The sequence below is a fragment of the Sinohyriopsis cumingii genome, chromosome 18 (assembly GCF_028554795.1).
Source record: "Sinohyriopsis cumingii isolate HCF-2022 chromosome 18, ASM2855479v2, whole genome shotgun sequence".
Classification (NCBI taxonomy): domain Eukaryota; kingdom Metazoa; phylum Mollusca; class Bivalvia; order Unionida; family Unionidae; genus Sinohyriopsis; species Sinohyriopsis cumingii.
Window position 1 is genome coordinate 4,450,191 of NC_142978.1, and position 20,785 is coordinate 4,470,975.

The 20,785-nt window shown below is 33.3% G+C and overlaps 1 protein-coding gene across 10 annotated transcripts in view; it reads right to left on the reverse strand.

Moving 5' to 3' along the window:
• Window positions 1–20,785, reverse strand: part of LOC149775988 (uncharacterized) — a 336,196-nt gene that overhangs the window by 111,725 nt on the left and 203,686 nt on the right. For 9 of the 10 annotated variants that reach the window (XM_089941197.1, XM_089941195.1, XM_089941191.1 and 6 more), the window contains 5 exons: window positions 18,207–18,419; window positions 7,712–7,753; window positions 5,233–5,465; window positions 3,179–3,298; window positions 2,309–2,494 (listed from right to left, as the gene is read on the reverse strand). In XM_089941197.1, the coding sequence (XP_089797323.1) occupies window positions 2,309–2,494; window positions 3,179–3,298; window positions 5,233–5,465; window positions 7,712–7,753; window positions 18,207–18,419 (794 nt within the window). The remainder of the gene's footprint in view (window positions 1–2,308; window positions 2,495–3,178; window positions 3,299–5,232; window positions 5,466–7,711; window positions 7,754–18,206; window positions 18,420–20,785) is intronic. The other variant, XM_089941196.1, reaches the window with a different exon arrangement.

Consider the following 20,785-nt stretch of genomic DNA (forward strand, 5'->3'; position numbering starts at 1 on the left):
AATTATTTTTCATTCTCTACATCCAGCTCCATGCCAAATACAGTGTTAACTCAAAAAAACTTGCAGGACCATACTGATTTGCAGATATGTGCATCTTCAATATGATGATTTAAGGATGTAGAATGTCCTAGAGCAATCAATCAAAAACTACGGGACTAGTTTGCATACACATGATTCGGTCATACACTGCATCTGGCTGAAAAACAAAGAGGAATAACTCTTAACAAGGGCACTGCAGAACAGCACATTAATGGTTCAACCCATTTTTAATAGTCGTCTCAGTAGATAACCAAATTTCTTGTACAGAAACCACTTATTTTTTTGTGTCATATTGACCCTGACCTTTGATCATTTGAACCACAAAATCAATAGGCTTCTCCATGACAACAAAGGTAAACCATCACGAAATTTGGTACAGGTCTACGATGCAGCAATAATGTTTCTTCTTTCAGTTACAGTGACATTGGCCTTTGAACGTTTGATGTCAATGAGAAAACCTTTTCCTTACCAAAAGTGCAAAGCATCCACAAATTTTCCTCCTAATATTTAATGTATAACTAATAATATCATGCAGAAACCATTTTTATTCTTTCAGCAACAATGACCTTGACCTTTGGACCCTGAAATAAATAAGCTTCTCCCTTATCCAAGTGCAAGCCATCCACAAAGTTTAATGACTGTAGACTGTGGATTACCTTTAACTGTGCACAATTATTTTTCTTTCAGCTAGATCGACTTTGACCTCTAAATTGCAGTTCATCCTTAACATAAGAGGGCCCACATAGATTGGCAATAATAGATGATGGACAACTAGAGTTATCTGTGTGGAAACAAAACTTGGTAGATAGATGAATTGAAGGACTGACCTCATCACAAAATTCTATGCTCAGCTTTATGGTGGGCGTACGAAATACTTTGTCAACATGGACATCTTCAAATTATGACAATAACTAGTACAAAGTTTTAAGAAGATCCTTTGAAAACCATGATATCAGTTGCATTCCTAAAATTCTGTCATACACTACACCAGGTTAGAAGTCAAAATGGGCAATACTTCAAATAAAGATTACAGAAGCAGTGTGATTTGGGAATCTATTCAAATTTAAATGATCACCATAACATTTTCCAGATTTGAGGGCAATCAACTAAAATCTGCACAACTAGCTGTCTGATCAAGATTCTGACTTACACTACATCCAGCTTCAAGTAAAAAAGGGGCATAACTCTACCAAAATTAATGGCAATCTGTCAAACAATGCATTTACAATAGTGTTTGATGGATGGAAGGATGGACATAAATCTCACAATGATTCCTAATGCTATGTATATTTAATTTATATTTAACTTAATTTAACTGTTTGTAAGTTTTAAAATTTTTTTACTTTAATTTCATTACATGTCAAAGTAATGAAATTTTGTTTACTAGGAATTTTATATTTTCCAGAAAATTCAGTTTGATCTGACTCTTTTCATAAACACCTAATAATAGAAACACTGTTCCTATTTTTGACATAGCTCCTGCCCTCGATTCAGAAATCATTGAGACAAGAAAACAACTTTCTATTTTTATTCTATCCTCCAAGTAAAATGATTGGTTTTTATCAAGGTCATACTGGGAATATGTGACTTTGGACACCTTCAAACTATGACAATAACTAGTACAAACTAGTTAGATTTAATAGTGATTTTTAGAGAGATATTTCTCTGTTGGGCTGTACACTGGAAAGTGTTTGTTTGTGACCAGTTTGGAGTTACATTTTCATTTTTATTCAAATTATTTGGATTCTTAAAGATTAATTCTTTTTCCTGGAAATATTTGAGTGCTCATACAGAATTCTTGGGACAAAGACATTCATTTAAATTTTATTCCGAAATCAAACACCGGAATATTATTGTCTTAAGAACTGTAGACACTATAGCACCATACTGACTACAGTATATGTTATCGTTTTCCATTTGAAATTTTTCATCAGGACTCAAACTCAAATTTCAGTAGAACATTTCATTACTAGGACTTCTAAAATTTAATTTCTGGATTATTCTTGGATTATTTTTGGATTAGATTCTTAAAACCATAGGTTCTTATTTTTTTAAATTTTTACATTGCTCTTTTTCTAGGGGAATAAATTACTTGTTAAATTTTTGAAAGCTTGTTGCTTTCACTCTTTCTTTTGTTACTGTTATTGGAGCCTAAACACATAAGACTATATAATCCAGCCTCTATAGAAGGGTGATATAATTACTGACTGACAACTTTGGCAGTTGGGTACTTGGCTGGCCAAATTCATTAAATCAGGGATCCTCTTACTTGACGCAGGTTCTTGATTTCATTGGATTTTTGCTCTAGTTCGTCCTCCACCTGATGGACCACTGTTTTGAGCTCTGTGATCAACACATCCTTCTCCTTCGTCTCGTACTGCAGTTTCTCCAGTGTGACCAACATCTGGTTGTGGCTGTCAATCTTGCTCTGAAGCTGTTCCGACAAATCATCCAACTGGTAAAAAACAAAATTTTAAAAAATTCAATGCTAAATAACTTAGCTCTGTCATATAAAATACTTCATTTATTAAAAAGACTTTCTCAAGCAGTCTTGACCAAGCATATTCAAACCTTCCTGAAAGTTCATCCCTTCAAAGCAAGGACTTGTCTAACAAAAAATGTATTTTCAAGTTCCCTAAAACCATTATTCAAATGAATTCAACATGTACTGCGTAACCACCAGTCCTCAGTTGCTACTATTTAAGTTCTTATATACAGTGCTCAGAGGGACATTTAATAATTAAAAAGCTGTTTTAAAAAAATTAATTTTAATGGATGAGACTGCTTAGATTTGGAAGATGTATTTTTTTCTACAATTTTTTTTACTATAAACCTTATTTATTAATTATACTTGTATTAATAAAACATTTGAAATCTCATTTATATCATGATATCTCACTGGCAGCAGACACACTCTACACATCAGATGGTACACATTCAACCCAATTCAGACAGAACCACAGTAAAATCCTTCCCCAGAGAATGTCAGAAGTTCTGTTTTGCATTCCTGAATTCCTCTAAGAAAACCCTACAGCAATTCAGCTATCAAGAAATTCTCCAAAAGTTTACTAACAGCTTGAACAATTAATAAAATACATATCATTGAAACTTAAAATTTAAATCTTCCATTAAAACTGACCTCATTCTGCAGCCTGGATTCAGTGCTTTCCTGTTTCTCTTTGCCCTGAACCAATTTTTTCCATTTATCTAGCTCTTTCTGGAACTCCTCCCTCTCTTGTTCTCTCTCTATTGACTGTTCCTAAGTAAAGATAGATCAACCTCATTAATAAAAAGATCTGCATACTATATACATGATGATTCATCAATAACCACATCTACACACTCTATACATAATACTTCATCAATAACCACATCTACACACTCTACAAGATATTTCATCCATAACCACATCTACACTCTATACATAATACTTCATTAATAACCACATATACACACTCTATACAAGATCTTTCATTAATAACCACATCCAGACACACTCTATACAAGATCTTTCATTAATAACTACATCTACACACTCTATACAAGATCTTTCATTAATAACCACATCTACACACTCTATACAAGATATTTCATGAATAACCACATCTACACACTCTATACAAGAAAATTTCATTAATAACCACATCTACACACTCTATAGATAATACTTCATCAATAACCACATCTACACACTCTATACAAGATATTTCATTAATAACCACATCTACACATTCTATACATAATACTTCATCAATAACCACATCTACACATAGGGTTTAATGCCATTTTTCAGCACATGATAGACTATACATGGCAGCCAGTAATAATGGTGGAGGAAGAACCTGGAAAAACCCCAGAAAGAACCACCGACCCACGAAAAGCTACTGGCAAGCTTTCTCACATACCCATATTAGCCGAATCTGAGACTCGAACCCATGCAGACAGAGGTGAGATGGCAGTGATTTCTAACAGGTAGTGCTTTAGACCACTCAGGGCCCCTAAATTGGAAAGGGGTGTGTGGCAAAACTTCAGACTTCAATGACATAGTTGCAAACTTCTTGCTTATGAAAAAAACAGTAAATAGAATAGTTAATACATATTTAATATTATTTGTTTATGGCAGAGAAAACATTTACATAAGAGTGCACATAAAAGTCAGCATCTCAAGTGTAAACTGTTAGAGTATGTGTACTCTCCAGTCAATAGCCGATCTGGTTGTATCCATAAAACAAAAAGATAAAAGACTGGTCTGGCAAGAAAGATATGACAGATGAGCCTCCTTTACATCTAGCAAAGATCATGTGTCTTCTCTTTTGGGAAGGTTACCTGGATGCTGACATATCTGCACTATTTTCATTCAGGACCAACCAGACCATGGGATGAATCTGTGTGGCAATCCTCCAAGTAGTTTAGGTGGAGTAGCAATAATAAACTTCATAATGGATAGATAAATAGACATGGACAAAACGCAGTTCTTCTGATCTCTGTCTAGCAATGCTAATAAGACAGTGACAAATAACAGAGGTACAAATACCTAGTGAGAGTTTAAGTTCTGCCTTTTAGCCTTTCCTTGCATTGCTGGTACAAGAAAGTTATCTTTATCGCAGCAACAGAGCATCAAAATTACCCCACGATTTTTTTATTATTTTTTTAAATAGCATACCAGAAGTAAGAAATATAGATTCAAATGTCCAATATTATTTCAGTAGTAATCAAAACTCTAATCTTAGTACTAAAAGCTTAGGTTGGGGAGACTAATAATCAAAAGGACCTGAATTTTCTTCAATGAACAAGAAATAGGTGAGGATATCTGCATCCCGCTTTCTCCTCCCCCACATGAAACCACTTTTTGACCTTGGGTCCCACTTTTCCCATTTCTGACATAAACAATACTTACACAAAGTAACAGATATTCTGAATGGCAGAACTCTCACTAGGTATTGGTATGTCTGTTATTTGTCACTGTTCTATTAGCCTGGCTTGACAGAAATCAGAAGAACTGCCTTTTGTCCATGTCTATTTATCTATCCATTATCAAACTGATTTAAGCTACTCCACCTAAACTACTTGGAGGATTGCCACACAGATTCATCCCATGGTCTGGTTGGTCCTGAATGAAAATAGTGCAGATATATGTCAGCATCCAGGTAACAGGGATAGGTAAACTGAACCTTCCCAAAAGAGATGACATACCTCAATGAACTGTTTCTTGGCTTTCAGCTGTTTCTCTACGGAGTCAAGCTGAAGACGTAGATCCTGAAGCTCCTGTTTCTTTTCATCAAGCATCTGCATATAATGATGCTCCATATCCTCTCCTGATGTCTCCAGCTCACGGACTCGCGACTCATAACGCTCCTGGCACTGATGCATCTGTGACTCTACTTCCCGCTTTTCTGAGCTTAGGCGATTCACTTCCAGCACAAGGGCTAAATATGCAAAAATGGCAAAGATTAACGTCATGAAACTGGAGAAAAAATGTTCCAAGTGATCTGAAATAAAGAAAATTATTAATATTCATAGAATACATAAAAAGAATATATGTGAAAGAATCTGACTCATTGTACAACAAAAACTCACAAATATATTTGAAAGTGAGGACAAATGTAGATACTGTGAAAAAGAAGCATGTTTAATCACAAATCTCACTGCTTTTTTGTCAAGACTGCCTTTCATTCAGCTAGAAAGTAAGAAATTTTAAAAAGATTTATCAAAAAAATCTTTAACAATGACCTTGATCTAGGTTGTGGATGAAGATTTGGATGTGGACATAGAGTGAATGTTGAGTTTTCACCAAGGCAGGCTTGACAAAACTTTACCGATTGCAATAAATAACATCAAATGTAAAGAATTTCAAAAACAGGGCAATGCCAAAAATACTCCAATATCTTGGATAATTTTTTTGTTTTTGTTTAAAGTGTCTATTAAACAAAACCTATTTAAAACAGAGATACAGGATCAATAACAGTGGGCACTTAATATGACATACAACTGGTCATGACACTTCTAAATACATATTATTTTGCTTTTCTTACGATAAACTGTATGTTTTCAATACATTTCCAGCCATACTTCCTCTAAGAGACTGCATGTATATTTTCCTAAAGAATACCTTATCCCTTCTTGAAAGAAATTTTCCTGATCTACGGTGATTTTAATTACTAAAGAATAAATAGTTTTACTATGAAAATCTTTCCAAATTCACCAATTTTGTTATTAAAAAGCAAGGGCTACAATTGTTATTGGTTTGAAAAATGGTCTACTTCTTGTGAAATTATTTTTATACATAACTCAATAATGAATTATCTTCTGCAGCATAAAGCATCCAAAGCCACATGAGCGATGCCAAGCCAAAATAAAGCAAATTTACATGCAGACATTACCCTTTTAAAATGGGTTATCAAATATTAAGCAGGTACTTTATCACACAAACATTGACCTTTGCTGATGAAATATAAAGTTTTAGGAACCCGAAAACTTCACAATGACCTTGGTGAAGACAAGGTCAATATGACAGATATACTGGTTCAAAATAGCTCATATTCACCAAAACAAAGATCAATAATTCTTGTATTACATGACAGTGTGAAATTTTGAAATTGAACTTTCCCTCACTATTGTGAACTTCCATTTCAACTGCATGACACCATTAAAACTGTTCTGATGTCACTACAGTGTAATATTATGAATTACTGCAAATTATGTGGTATTATGTTAATTTGTCAAAGAATATCATGTAATAACAAGCAATACTGTATATACTCACTTACAAGTCTAACTGCAACAACAAAGACCATGATCTGCTATTGCATAATGCACCTGCAGATCCAAGTCTATTTTGTTTGTTATACTGATAACTCCTAACAAACCACACAAACCAAGATCTGTGGGTGCATTATGCAACAGCAGATCTGGGTCTGTGCAGTTTGCAGTTGGATTCATAAGTGATTACATATGGTATTCAATCCAAGAGCTACTACCATCCTACATGACAGCAAATACCATTTTCACCATTCAAAGCCACATCTCAACAAATCAGCAAAGGGCAATGATAAAATTTGAAAACTACAATTTCTACTAGTTGTGATCATATGAAACGTGGCGGTCTGTGCAAACGTGTGTTTAACAATATGTGACGAAAACTACTCTACCTGACTGCAGTGGGGTGGACAACACTTGGTGCACAACACTCAAACACTGTGAAACGTTCCAAACATGATGACTATGACGAATATATTCTTTCAACATTGAAAGGTTCAAACATTTTTAAAGGCAATAATTAAGCATCATCTTTTAGCAAATGGGGATGCAAACAGGACTAACAAACAAGTATTTCCAATCCTAATGAGGGATACAACTTTTTTTGGTATGTTCATGTATATTCATTATTCTCCGACCAGAATATATCCCTTTCATTTCATATTTCCCAATGTGTACACTGAATCTGTCTATGATACCAAATGAATGCATGCTTGCACATAATCAAAAATGACTCCTATAGTTTACAATCCAATGTGAGAAGGGTATTTTTCCATGCACAGCGACATAATTCATATCATCTAATTCTGGCATGCCTAATTAGCAAAAATCAACCCACAAGACTAGTATATGCTTGTAACTGGCACAATTCAATAATAACAAACTTTCAATTCTCATTCGTAATGCGCAGACCAACCTTTGTCACCAGGTGGCGCTTCGGTGCAGGTCATCATGGCAACTGTATACAAAGAGTTCCATGCATTATAAAGATGTAAACAATTATGAAAGAATTCTAACTTCATCAAAACTATTTGGTTACATTCTGAATATTAAAAATATTTAAACATTAGAAGCAAAACTACTAAATTTTAATCTAGCAAACTGCTTGTAAATTATTGATATATTTCAGTAATTACATAATACATGCAAATTTTCTATTATTATTCTTACTCATATTAAAAGCAATGATTCATCAATATACTTTATCAATTACATGCAAATTTAGCAAACCCTACAGTTTGAAGCATTAAAATTATGCATATGATTTTAATTATTTCAATGAATGATACAGAGACTTATTTCCATACTATAAATAATCTACAACAAATATAATGTTACTTGATATGTATCAAAAATATTTATTGTCATCTACTAAAAACATTGGCAATTAAAATATATGTTGTTACTGAAATGTTACTGACAGTTATTGAAAGGTTATTTTTCTAGTTAGTGTCATACTTCACAGTGCAAAAACTTTATCCAACTTTGGTGAAACAACAAATTCTCCAACTTCATGGCAAAATGGAAATTCCAATGAATATATCAATCAAATACTAAATGAATTACATGTACTAAGGTTTAAAATTTCTTGTGATTTACAAAGCTTCCAATTTTGTGGATGCTACAAAGCACGACTTCAAACATTTGGCAATTCTTCTGTGGAAACATTAGGACAGCTCTCCCAACATGAGATCAAACATCAACAATGGTGTAATTTTTTGAAAAACTGAGAATTGAAATGAAAATAAATTAAATTTAAAAAGCTCATGTAGTTTTATTCTGAAAATTCAAGTTTTGATCATTGGTTACCCCATTCCATAAAATATGTCAAGAAAACATGTACATGTATTTGAAATGGGCATGGCAGGTAACACATTTAAATCGTACATGATATTGTACAGTTATTGACTTTCGGTACTCGAATTAAAAAAAATTTGGAATTGGTTCAGTTTGCCTTTCTAGTATCTTCTACAAATTTCTTCTCTATTTCAGCGTAGTATGAATTTCGTTCTATTTTGTCTCTCATTAGATACAAGTCTTTGACTGTGAAGGAAAATGTTTGTTAGAAAATTAGTTCTAATGTTAGCACAGTATATTAAAAAGAGTATATTTTTGTATGTAAGTATAATGTATGGTAATTCATGTTCCTCTATATAACTTCAACAAAACGCAATTTATCCTTCCTAGCTTAAAACCTAGAACCTGTTTATCCTAATTGTATACACAGTAATGAGTTAAAAGTCAAAACCTACCACTCATGCACATTGCTTGTAAGACTTCCTAATGACTATCTATCTTTGTCTATACCTGGTCCCTATCAAACAATTTGCATTGTAGAATAATGTTAAATTCTTAAGCTCATACACAAAATACCTCTATTTAACCAAAGTGTCTGCCAATGTCAAACAGAACAATTTTTTGGATATACTGTTTTGAAAAAGTGTGCAATTTTGTCAAAGGGAGAAGAGGGAAGTTTACTTCTTTTGTGTTTTACTTTCATTTTAAATTGGTACAGGATAGATAGAAGACAAACATACTTGCAAAGACTTGGTATTCATATACTATTCGTATACAATGCAGTGCTTTTTATCTGGTACATCCCATCACCAATAGCATAACAAAGAACATTGCCACCATGCTTTTTGTTTTAAAAATCTTATACTTCTACCAAATAAGAAATGTATTTAGAAATACATTTAAAACACTTACTATTACAAATAAAAGTCTTAAATACATGTATATGCTACAAATGTTTGCTACAAAATATGTATTTAAGTGCTTTCTCATATCACCTTGATACCAAAGTATCCAAATCTTGGACAAGACCATGTGACAAATGTCAGGTGGCTATGTGCATTTGTCTTTTCATGCCCGCCAACTAAGCACATGGTTATAAGATTGGCATCTAGATCATTTACAAGTTATAACCCAGGGGGCTAAATCTCTTAGGTGGGGCTAAGCACAGACCCAGGGCCAATGTCACTTTATGAATATTTATATATATCGTTGTAGGGTGGGGATCTCAACCCAGGGCCAATGTCACTTTATGAATATTTATATATATCGTTGTAGGGTGGGGATCTCAAAAGCTTCCAAGTTTCTAAATTATGATCCATGGGCTAAATATCTGGAGGTAGAGATGGGTCCCAAGGTCAGTATCAGTTGCATGTATAAATCCGACTTTTCATGTACATCTGTCCATTAAGTGTATATGTGGCTGTAGATTGATTTCTAAAACGTGTGAGACATACTACTCAGGAGCGATTTGACATTTTTACAAAATCATCCCCACCGCAAGCCCAACTCCCTGGGATGCAATCAAAATTACAAAAATATTGGCACAACCTTGACCCATAAAACTAACACTGACCCAAGTTTCATATGTCCATTTTTAATGGTATATTTGAAGTCTAACGATATTACATATGTTATGAATGGACAGTATCTCAATATATACATGACTCTTTGAAGTGAGGTGATTAAGATCACCCCAGACTCCTCAGCCCTACCCTTTGAGGCAAACAAACCTTCTAAAGGTGTTTGTACAGTCTACCTTTTAGAACTATCTTTTACACTAATATCATGTGTCTATCTTGAACAGAAGTTCAAGAACTTTAAAACAAATACATATGTATGTACATGTACTAACAGGCTATTGTAATATTCTCACGTTGTTTTGAAAGTGTGCAGAAAATAATAATTGTTAAAAAATTGTAATCATTCCAACCCAACAACTGTAGAAAAATGTGCATCATATACATGCAAATGAATTATGTGATAAATACAATAATAAACTTCATTCGCACTAACAGTATAAATATGGCTAGTAAGTTAGAAAAGATATGACAGTATTAAAGTCTGCAAGAAAAAATGCCATCAATCAAATTCAAAAGTTACTTTCACGTATATAAATTTTTAAAAAACTAAACAGCCACATAATTTGAGGATATTAGAACATGAATTGTCATTTTATTATCAAACAGTTTTACTGGCGTAAATTTAGCACATTTTTTTTTCAAATTTGTAATTTGTAATTTGAAATTTGAATGCAGAAAATGCCATCTCTCTCACACTCTGTAACCAGGAGTGTCAGGACATCATAATAAAAACAAAATCTCCATTAGCACAAAATGGATTTTGCAGCAACAAAGTTTCACCTTCCACCACTCAGAATGCACATTACATTTATATCCTGAATGTTTTATTTAAGCTGATTTTAGTGATATAAGCTTTTGACTTCCACCAATAAGAAAGGGCATAACAGTTAAAAGTATGTTTGTATATTGTACTAAGCAGATTTTACTGTCACAGGTTTCTGACCTTCCACCAATCAGAAAGCACATTGCGTCTATCAGTGTGTTTGAACATTGCATTTAACATTTATGCCATAATGTATCAGATGAAGTATTTTAAGTATAAATGTATTTCTAATTTGGACACATCTGCTCCCACGTTTGTATGAAAGCTAAAATACATTTAGGAAGTTCTGATTCAACAAAGTTCATGGGGGCAGTAGTTATGTGATGAGCTGTAAATCTAAGACATCATACAGCAGCAGTATTCCAATCTAAAACTTACAAACATTTAAAACTTCACACATGACTGCCATAAAAAGAACTACACACTCATGACAGATGAGTGAATATAATTAGTCATGCATAAATAATGTGCAAAAAACATAAAAATATATATCTGAATGAGAATCTAATACAAGAATGTTCACCTCTTTTTAAACATTTTGTAGGAGATAAAATTGATATAAATACTTTCAACAAAAGGTTATACATTTGCTTTCCTTTGAATAATCTGCAATTCTTTATCAATATGGCCTCAAAAAGCAATAAGAGTTATCATGTATTAGGTTCTTTTTGTTAATATATCAATTATTTAAGATATGTATAAAAAAAATATATGTTTTAAATATAAATATATGCATATAACTGTTACAAATGCATCTGAATAAAGCGAGCTTACCATCATTAAATTACCTCAAAATTCTGAATAAACGCATCAAGCAGGGTTGGAAGAGTGTGGGAATTAGAACAAGCATTTAATGGAAGAATTGGCATTATTGTGTGATTAAAGAGGCATATTTCAAAAAGTACAATCAGGAATAGAAGCAATAGGTAAGAAACAGTGGGCTACAGACAAATCAAATGTCCTAACACATTTGCTAAACTTGAAAAATTGATGAAATTATAAACATAATTTCTTTATTTAAAACATCAACCCTGTCGCAAATTAAAAAATGCAAATTCTTCCAAGAAATTAAATGTCTGTTGAAATGTTGAAAGTAAAATATTTTTGCTATATTATATTATCACAAACAGGACTGGATGACTGACTGAGCAAACTTTGGGCTATATTACAAATTATAACCTGATTATACCTTGATCTAAAAAAAAATTTAATGAAAAACCCATGCTTAGTTATATAAAAATCTTGGCCCTTACTGGACACTGATCATTACCCCAAAAATCAACGTAGATCAATTGCAACTGCAAGATTTGTACAAATTTTTAATTAATACATTATCAAGTGGAATTTTTACTTATGACAAATAACATACACCATATTAAGATGTACCACAAAATGTGTCCTTTTCTGTGTAATATATGCTATTACTTTACTTTTAATATTATTTTTCCAAGCTTCAATTTTTGTAATCCCAAAGAGCAAATTTCATTTCATAATACAATACTCCAGAATACAGTCTAACAACTACATTTTTTGTTGTAATACTGTTTTGCAAAATTAATTATTCATCATCAACAAACTGGTTTACCACTTTCATAGCTGCTGGATTATGATTCAAAGAGAGGGTGGCCAAATGACAATTTTAACTCTTTCATTTTCAATTTTAATTTGCTAAATTAATAATTTTAGTCACAATTTGGAGTATGTCTATGGAGCCCAAGGACAATTTTTCAGTTCTAGAATCTTTATATAATGTTGTATTTCTGTGTTCTGTGATAAACTGTATTAAAAAAACTGAGAAAACTTAACAATTGAATAAATGCATGGGATAATTATGTTTACTGATGGTCAAATGTCCAAAATGCCAAGTTAGCAAACAGTCAATTTAGCTCATTTGTTGGTCATGTCCAGCAGATCAAATGTTTTGATGATGTGCACATGCTTTGAGCAACCAGACAATGGCTACAAGACATGTCAAATATTATCATATCATACTGTTTTTGATTTGTTTATCCATTAAACTGCCAAATAAATGTCATTTCAATTAAAATTCAGAGGTCACTCAATTAACTTTATGGACTGTTTCTTTGTCAGACAATAAATAAAGGGGTCACCAATTTTGCTTGTTTTCTTAAACTAACCAGGTCTAGTTTACACCTGGTTCCTTTGTCAAACTCAAAATTACTGGTGTTCCCAACCATGCTTGTTCAATCAATGTTTCCCTGATTTTTTAAACACTCAATAGGCACAAAGCAGGATATGTGAAAGCTTATCTCCTAGAGTTATAGAAAATCCCTGCAACTGAATAACTGAACCAGGCTCTATACTATAAACATTTAATTAGTCCCCCAGAACATATCTGTCTATGACAGCAACAAGATACTAGCAACAACAACTTTTAATATCCTCTTCCAATGCTCTTTTGGGGATCTGATCAAATAAACAACTTCACCATCTGACTCTACACCAGAAATGCATGTCTAATAGGTGTTACATATTTCTGAGTTGGCAAATCTGCTTGTTTTCAGTTTATAGTCTGTTAAAAACAGTATAGAAGAATAAGATGCTGTTGTAGGGTGACATTCTTTTGTATAGTTTTCTGAAAGAAAATATAATTTTTTTTAATAAGCAAACAGCTTCAGAGGAAACCTGTGAATCATAACGGGTAATTCTAACACAAATGCAGAAACAAACCTGGAAGCAAAACTGACATATTTTCTGGTACATTTAATTATTTTGTCACAAGTTATGTCCCTTTTGAGTGTAATTTTTAATGAACTCTCTCTCTCTATATATATATATATATATATATATATATATATATATATATATATATATATATGCCACATTAATTTTCAGAAATAAATTAACAGCATGAGACATTTAAATTTCAGATACATAAGTTACACATCAACATTTAAATCAACAGTGAACCAAAGTCAATTATATATATAACAGTCCATCAAACAGCATTTCATGTTTGTGATAGCAATATAGACCATAGTAAAGAGCAACAAAAATATAAGATGCAAAAAGTATCTTTAAATATGCATGCATTATTCTCCTCCATTATAGAACTAATTTGACAGTCAAGCCATGCATTTATTAAGCATAATGCTGAGTAAAAATCCCACGTTTAGAAAGCCCCTGATTCTTGGGGTAATTGTTGCTAAAGCAACCCCACACCAAGGTGAAATATTAAAGTAACTCAACCTTTGCCTGTCCACGATGCTGTTGTTTTTTGTTGTAAAGTCGCCATAACCATGCATCATCACAAAACAGTTAAGGAAAACTTGAACAAAGAGCTGAAAAATCTCCTCAAAGAGTAAGAGCATAGTTAAAGAAAGCTAAAAAAAACCAAAATAAAGTCATTGAAAGTTATATAGACATTGTCCTTGACCTTTTTATTCTGTCCTATAAATCAATTAAATTTTATGCATTAAGACGTATTTTTCATGTTCCAACACTTATATCCTATAAAACAAAGAAGCTATGTCAATAATGTCATACTGTACTGCCAGCAATTTTTCAAACACTGTTATTTTATTCACATTAATGTGCGTATGTGTGTGTGTGTGCTATTTGGATTTTTAATATAGCTTTAACAATAATTCAGTCATATCAGTATGATTTCTGCAGTTTGGCAGTTTATAGTGATGTCTAGCACTGAAATATCATGCCAAAGACATGTAGCATGATGTCCCACCCAGTCACATCATCCTGACACCAGTCTGACCAGTCCTAACACTAACCTCTTAATGTTGAGTGCCAAGCGTTGCAGCTGCTAGTACCATTTTTATAAGGCTTTGGTATAATTCAGCTGGGGTTCGAACCCATGACCTCCCGCATCTGAGGCGGATGCTCTAACCAATAGGCCACCATTAATCTATAAAAATCATAACCATTTTTAAGCCTCAGTAACTAATGCATGATTAATGCATTAAAAAATTGAGATGATACAGAATGTATTTAAACCTGTATGCTGTACAGGTGGTACAGAAGTGGTGATAATGCTGTACAGGTGGTACAGAAGTGGTGATAATCTTAAGAGTGTGATGACATTTATTTTTTCTTGAGTATGTGTATGTATACTATAGTATTTTATGGCACCTCTGCACAATAATGGCTACATGGTGCCAACTAAAAGTAAAGCTCTAAATATGAAGAACTGCACACAAATTTTAGGAAGATAAGCCCTTCCAAATAAATGCTAACATGAAGTACAACAATATAAAATATAAAAGGTAAAGTTGTTAAAATTCTGTAAAGTGTATATTAGGTAAAATATAAAGGCTAAAAGATATAAAAATCCTTTGAACATATGGTCACAGTTTGTTGATAGAGTATATAATAAATACAATTGTAAATCTCATATATCCTAATTATTCACTGTATAATGTGTTGGCAAATTAGAGTGTACTGTTTCCTTATGGGGTTTCTTTTAAATCATCAACAGAATCAACACAGGGAAGACTCTGATCTGACAGCACATTACACAAAGGCAGGTTTGAGTCTCTGCTATTTGTTGTCACGTAAGTACTTCACTCAAGAAAAATATTTCTGTTCAATTAGATCAGATATGTCAGTTTCATTTAAATGACCAAAGTGATTATGTAGTTACTGATTGTAGTCAAAATCACCAGCCCCACTTTTTGTAATTAATTTTTAAAGGTAAACCTGCTTTCAGCAGATGCATTTACTGATGTGGAGAACTGATAGACTTTTAGCAGAATCACAAAAGAAGAGAATATACTGAAGTTCACATTCAGTGAAATCTTTAAAAGTACTGTTATAAACTTTTCTGCTGGTATTCAACATTTCTTTTTGTCTTGTTATCTGAGTATAGCAAATCTATAGACTTCAAAATAATTTCAAGGAATATAGGCTTAAGTTTTAAAATGAGTAACAATTACTATTTTATTATATACAAACTAAGTCCAATATCTGCAACAGATCACTTCCGTTTTCAAACATGTGTGCCAATAAAAATTATTTTGAGTTCCTGAAAGTAATTGATCCTTAAACTTTCATCTACAATCCTGGGCGCTTTTATATTTGCTGCCACAGCAATTGTTCTTGCCACAGTTACAATTATTGTTCATCTGTAAGTTGAGTGCACCATACCATCTTGCTAATTCTTTAAGATTACATGTTAATGTAGCCCTAAAGCATGTCCTAAAATAGATATGCTCTCACCAAAATGTGGTTTGGGCTTATAGTGTTCACCTTCTATGTTTGTCTGACCATCTGTCCAGTTGTGCATCTAAATCAGTTTATCCAGGATTTTGATGATTATTTTTTTATTTGCCATGATGCATAAAAACAAGAATTAATTATCCAAACCATTATTGTCTTTCTGATCTGGTTTCTCCTGTATACAAGAATCCATCAAAATTAAGATCTATGAAAATGTGAATAACAAGTTTGCATTGGATGTCGATCATCTATTAGAAGTTGAAGATGTGAACTTTAAAAAACTGGTTCCCCAAATCACTTACGCAAAATCAAATTTAAGATTGCATAAAGGGGAAGGACATACCCTACACTGAACATGAAAAGGTATGTCTAAGTGTGAAAGGAAACATGATCTACATAAAAATATTTGAATATAAATTATACCCATGAGGGCATTCAAATGTCATGAGCAAATCCCAACAAGTGAGAATTCTAAATGCTTTTTAAATATTTTATTTTATTATGGGTCCATTTATATTCATGCTGGATTCCAGTTTTGACACTAGAGGACACCAAGATAATAACTGATTGGTTCCTGATGTTCAACACTGCACTTAAGCCATGTTTTCCACTACATTTGTGCATAAAGAAGTGAGTGCATACATGAAAAAGTTAAAAGAGTGATCAGATTACTGATGTTAGAAAATGAACTTGTTTAGATGCACATAAATTAGATCTAGCCAAAATGTGCAAAGATATATTTTTATTTACTTCACAAACAACAAAGTATAGATAGTAATCACTGGGAAAAAGAAAATTAAATGTCTAAGATTTGCAAAATTCTACTGAATTGTCTCCCTTGCTTTATGGAGGCATATTCCAAATCCCGTGCAAAGTTAATGAAGTTTACAAGGTAGACCACTTGTGACCTAGCTGTGGCTGAGATGACTACTACCTACATGATGAATACAGCCATTAAATTTATCCATACAAAAGTGACTGGGGAACTGTGTGTGTGATTTGTTTTGTTTGTTATGTAGCTTTAACAATTTTTCAGCCATATCGCTATGATGTGTGCAGTGTGGCAATTTATAGTGATCCTAAAGGCTAACACTGAGAAATTATGCCACAGACATGTAGCATCATGTCCCACCCAGTCACATTATCCTGACACTAACCTCTTATTGCTGAGCGCCAAGCGAGGCAGCCTCCAGTACCATTTTTATAAGTCTTTGGCATGACTCAGCCAGGTTTTGAACCCGCAACCTCCTGTATCTGAGGTCTACACTCTAACCACTTAGGCCACCACTGTGGTCTCTAAGAAACTAAACTAAATGCAAAAACTTAATATTCATGCCAAGGTCATCCACATCAACAATGACAAAGCCAACAAATGTGGTACCAATATCTCGCCTGTACTTTGTAGCAAAACAAAAACATACTCAAGACAAAAATTCACTTATGGTATATCCATAAAAATCTTGTACCCAAAAATATTCATGACTGCATTGCTATTCATGATTTTGTTTACCTAGATGGGTAGATGTTACCTTCATAAGACACTGTCTGCAAGAAGCAGAAAATGCTATCATAAAGTGTGCATGCATATGGAAACAAGTTTCAAAAGAAGAAAAAGGAGAGAAAAAAGAACATGCACTGAGAGAACAACAATAACAGCTATATGAATAAATCTTTAATCTACACAACCTCTGAAAAGTTAAAATTGCACAGACCATGCTAGAAACAAGGAGTCAATAATAAATCTTTGTATGAACACTGAAATGAACACTTAAACAAATTCCATTAAGTTACAGCCTGTGAACAGGTAAAGGTTGCAGTTTCTTATTTTCAACACATTAATGTCAGTTTTGGTCCATGCCCACACCTGTAAATATTCATTTTCTGAAAATACAAGTGGCATTTAAATTTTTTAACTAAGTATTTAGAAAGCATGCATGGTCATGTGACCCAGTCTTTCAAAACATAACAAATAATCGCAATCCCTATGGACAGAAGAAGGTATTTGTAACCACAGAAACCTTGTGCTTCCTGGCCACCATTTTCTTGAATTATGTTGCGCTGGCATTCCAATTCCTGTTGCAGAGATTTATTCTCACGTTGAATGGCTTCTAGATCCTGAAGTCGGCTCCGTAATGTTTCTAATTCTGCAACTAATGCCTCTTTATTCTCCTCATAATTCTGAATGGTTTGGTTCAGGGTTTCTCTCTCTGCACTATAGCCCTCTATTAAACCTTTAAATTAAGCAAGAAAAATCTTAACTGTTGAAAGAAGAGGATGTACCACGACTCCACATTCTGGACCCCCCCCCCTTCTTTTCCAAAATAATATTAACAATGTGACCCTTACTGCAAAGAAGACATAGATTTACCATTCGTTTTCATGCCCGTTGCTAAAGAACTTTGTTTTTATAAATACAATATCCAAAAGACAAAGGAAAGAAACTTTTTAAAGTATTTTTTCAATTAAACTGTTCTTTAGAATATGTCTAACCTGTTAATGATGTCAAAACTGCAAACTGCTGTTGAAAGAGGCTAATTACTGGATTTTCTGGGAAAACACAAACTGTTTAAATGTACATATAACTGGATTGCTGGAGCCTAATGATGGATTTCATCAAAATACTAATTACATACTCTTGTGTTCTGACACCTCACTTTGATACATCATATGTAACACATGCCACTTATTATTTTCAGTCTAACCTGTTGGCTTATGAACACTGACCTTTACTATTGTATTACTTCTGTAAGAAGACCAACAAATGTGCAAATTTATTATTTAAAATACTAGAATTTGATCTATATGGAAGGGGAAGGAGGAGTAATTTTAATTGTGTTATATTTACCTGCTACCACTGCACTGTTTACCTTTCCATAATACACACTCATCCAGTCTACATGATTCCATATAATTCATTCCTCCAATTAATACAGAAAGGTTTCTTGAACCAAAAAGAACAGGATCCCAGTCTGACTTCTCCATCACTGCCTACATACAGGTTACTATCCTCCTTGAAGAAGGATGGTAGGTCAATATGTATGCAACAGTAGTAGTTCTAAAAATGAGTTTTAACTCCCACCCTCTTAAAAAAAATATTGAAATGCAGTTAAACACTGTTTTGCTACTACTGCATCCCTGAATTTACAAGTTAGGAATGGGGCTAATAGCCTCAAGAAACCAGATACATTTGTATTTGCACTTGTGGTAGGCCAGTTTGCTAATGTAAGCCAGCAGAAGGCTGAGCCACTTGAGCTTTTATTATTCAGACCTATGAAATGTCATTGCTGATGCACCAAAGATTGAAGGTAAAATGAGAAGATACTGAGAGACCACCAGAGAATGGCTCTCATATCATCGGTGTCAGGTCAGAAAGGACTGGTACAGAAAAGGCCTGGGTTAAAAAGGACCAGTCCAGAAAGGACGGTAATGGGTCAGAAAGGACCAGGACAGAAAGAGTCTAGGTTAAAAAGGATCTCTTTAAAAGCTTCAATAATAATAATAATAATGAGAAGAAATTTACTTTTACAGTTGTACAATTTTTGCTTCCTTGTTTTGAAAAAAGTCTCAAATCACATCTTTTCTTTTTCTGCTGAACTATACCTGCAGTTTATACTGAGAGTGTTGTCAAAGCCATATCAGAAATCAGTAAAGCCAATGGCCTTACCTTCTTCGAATGCTTCCTTATCCTATTTCGATTGTCACATTAATGACAACTTCTGCAATACCCATATCTATTCACTTCTTAGTCACTGACATTTTTTACATATAACATTAAGCAGCAAAAAATGAGGCACTGGTCAATGAGGATTAACACCATGACTCACGTAAATAGCAAACAGATGTACAGATTATACAGATTGCAGTACCAATATCAGGAAAGAACCAGTGATCACATGTTACCTTTCACACTTCTTTTACCTTTTATCTGTCTCAGAAATATTTAATAAGCCAGGAAACTTTGATAATCATAATTGAGACAAGAACACATTCACAGTATTCCTAGATATTTCAAAATAAAAGTTAGGATTTGATATTTATGGATAAGGATTGCAACAGAAGCTCCACTCAACAGTTCATAATGGGTTTAATGACAATGACCAAAGAATGCACGAGATATTTCATAGTCATTAGTGAGCCAGATATGGGTCAATCAAGCTCAAGATACCATATGATATCAGAAAGATAATGGTCCAACCCCATGGTCGAATCTGGTGAACTTCAAAGCATATGAAATGGCTACCCTATGACCCTTAATAGAGGACACTAAACATTCTCTCTCCTGAAAAGGAAAGAGGAGAAAATCTGCCAAAGAGATCTGCTAGGATATATGTTTCCTACTGCACTTGTATAATTAAATTAACAAAAGCACTGCTTACCAAATAAGGTACGAACTCCACCATCATAAAAAATAACACATTAAAGCGAAGATACCACTCATATGCAGCAAGGACTGAGAAGTATAGTACTCATTCCAAACAAAAATATTGGTGACTGCTGAGAATACATTTGAAACAAAGAATGAAGCCACTTTCATCAAGTGACATTGCACATGTCTATCTCATGCAGATGTCCAATGAAAAGATAGTAACCTGTATGT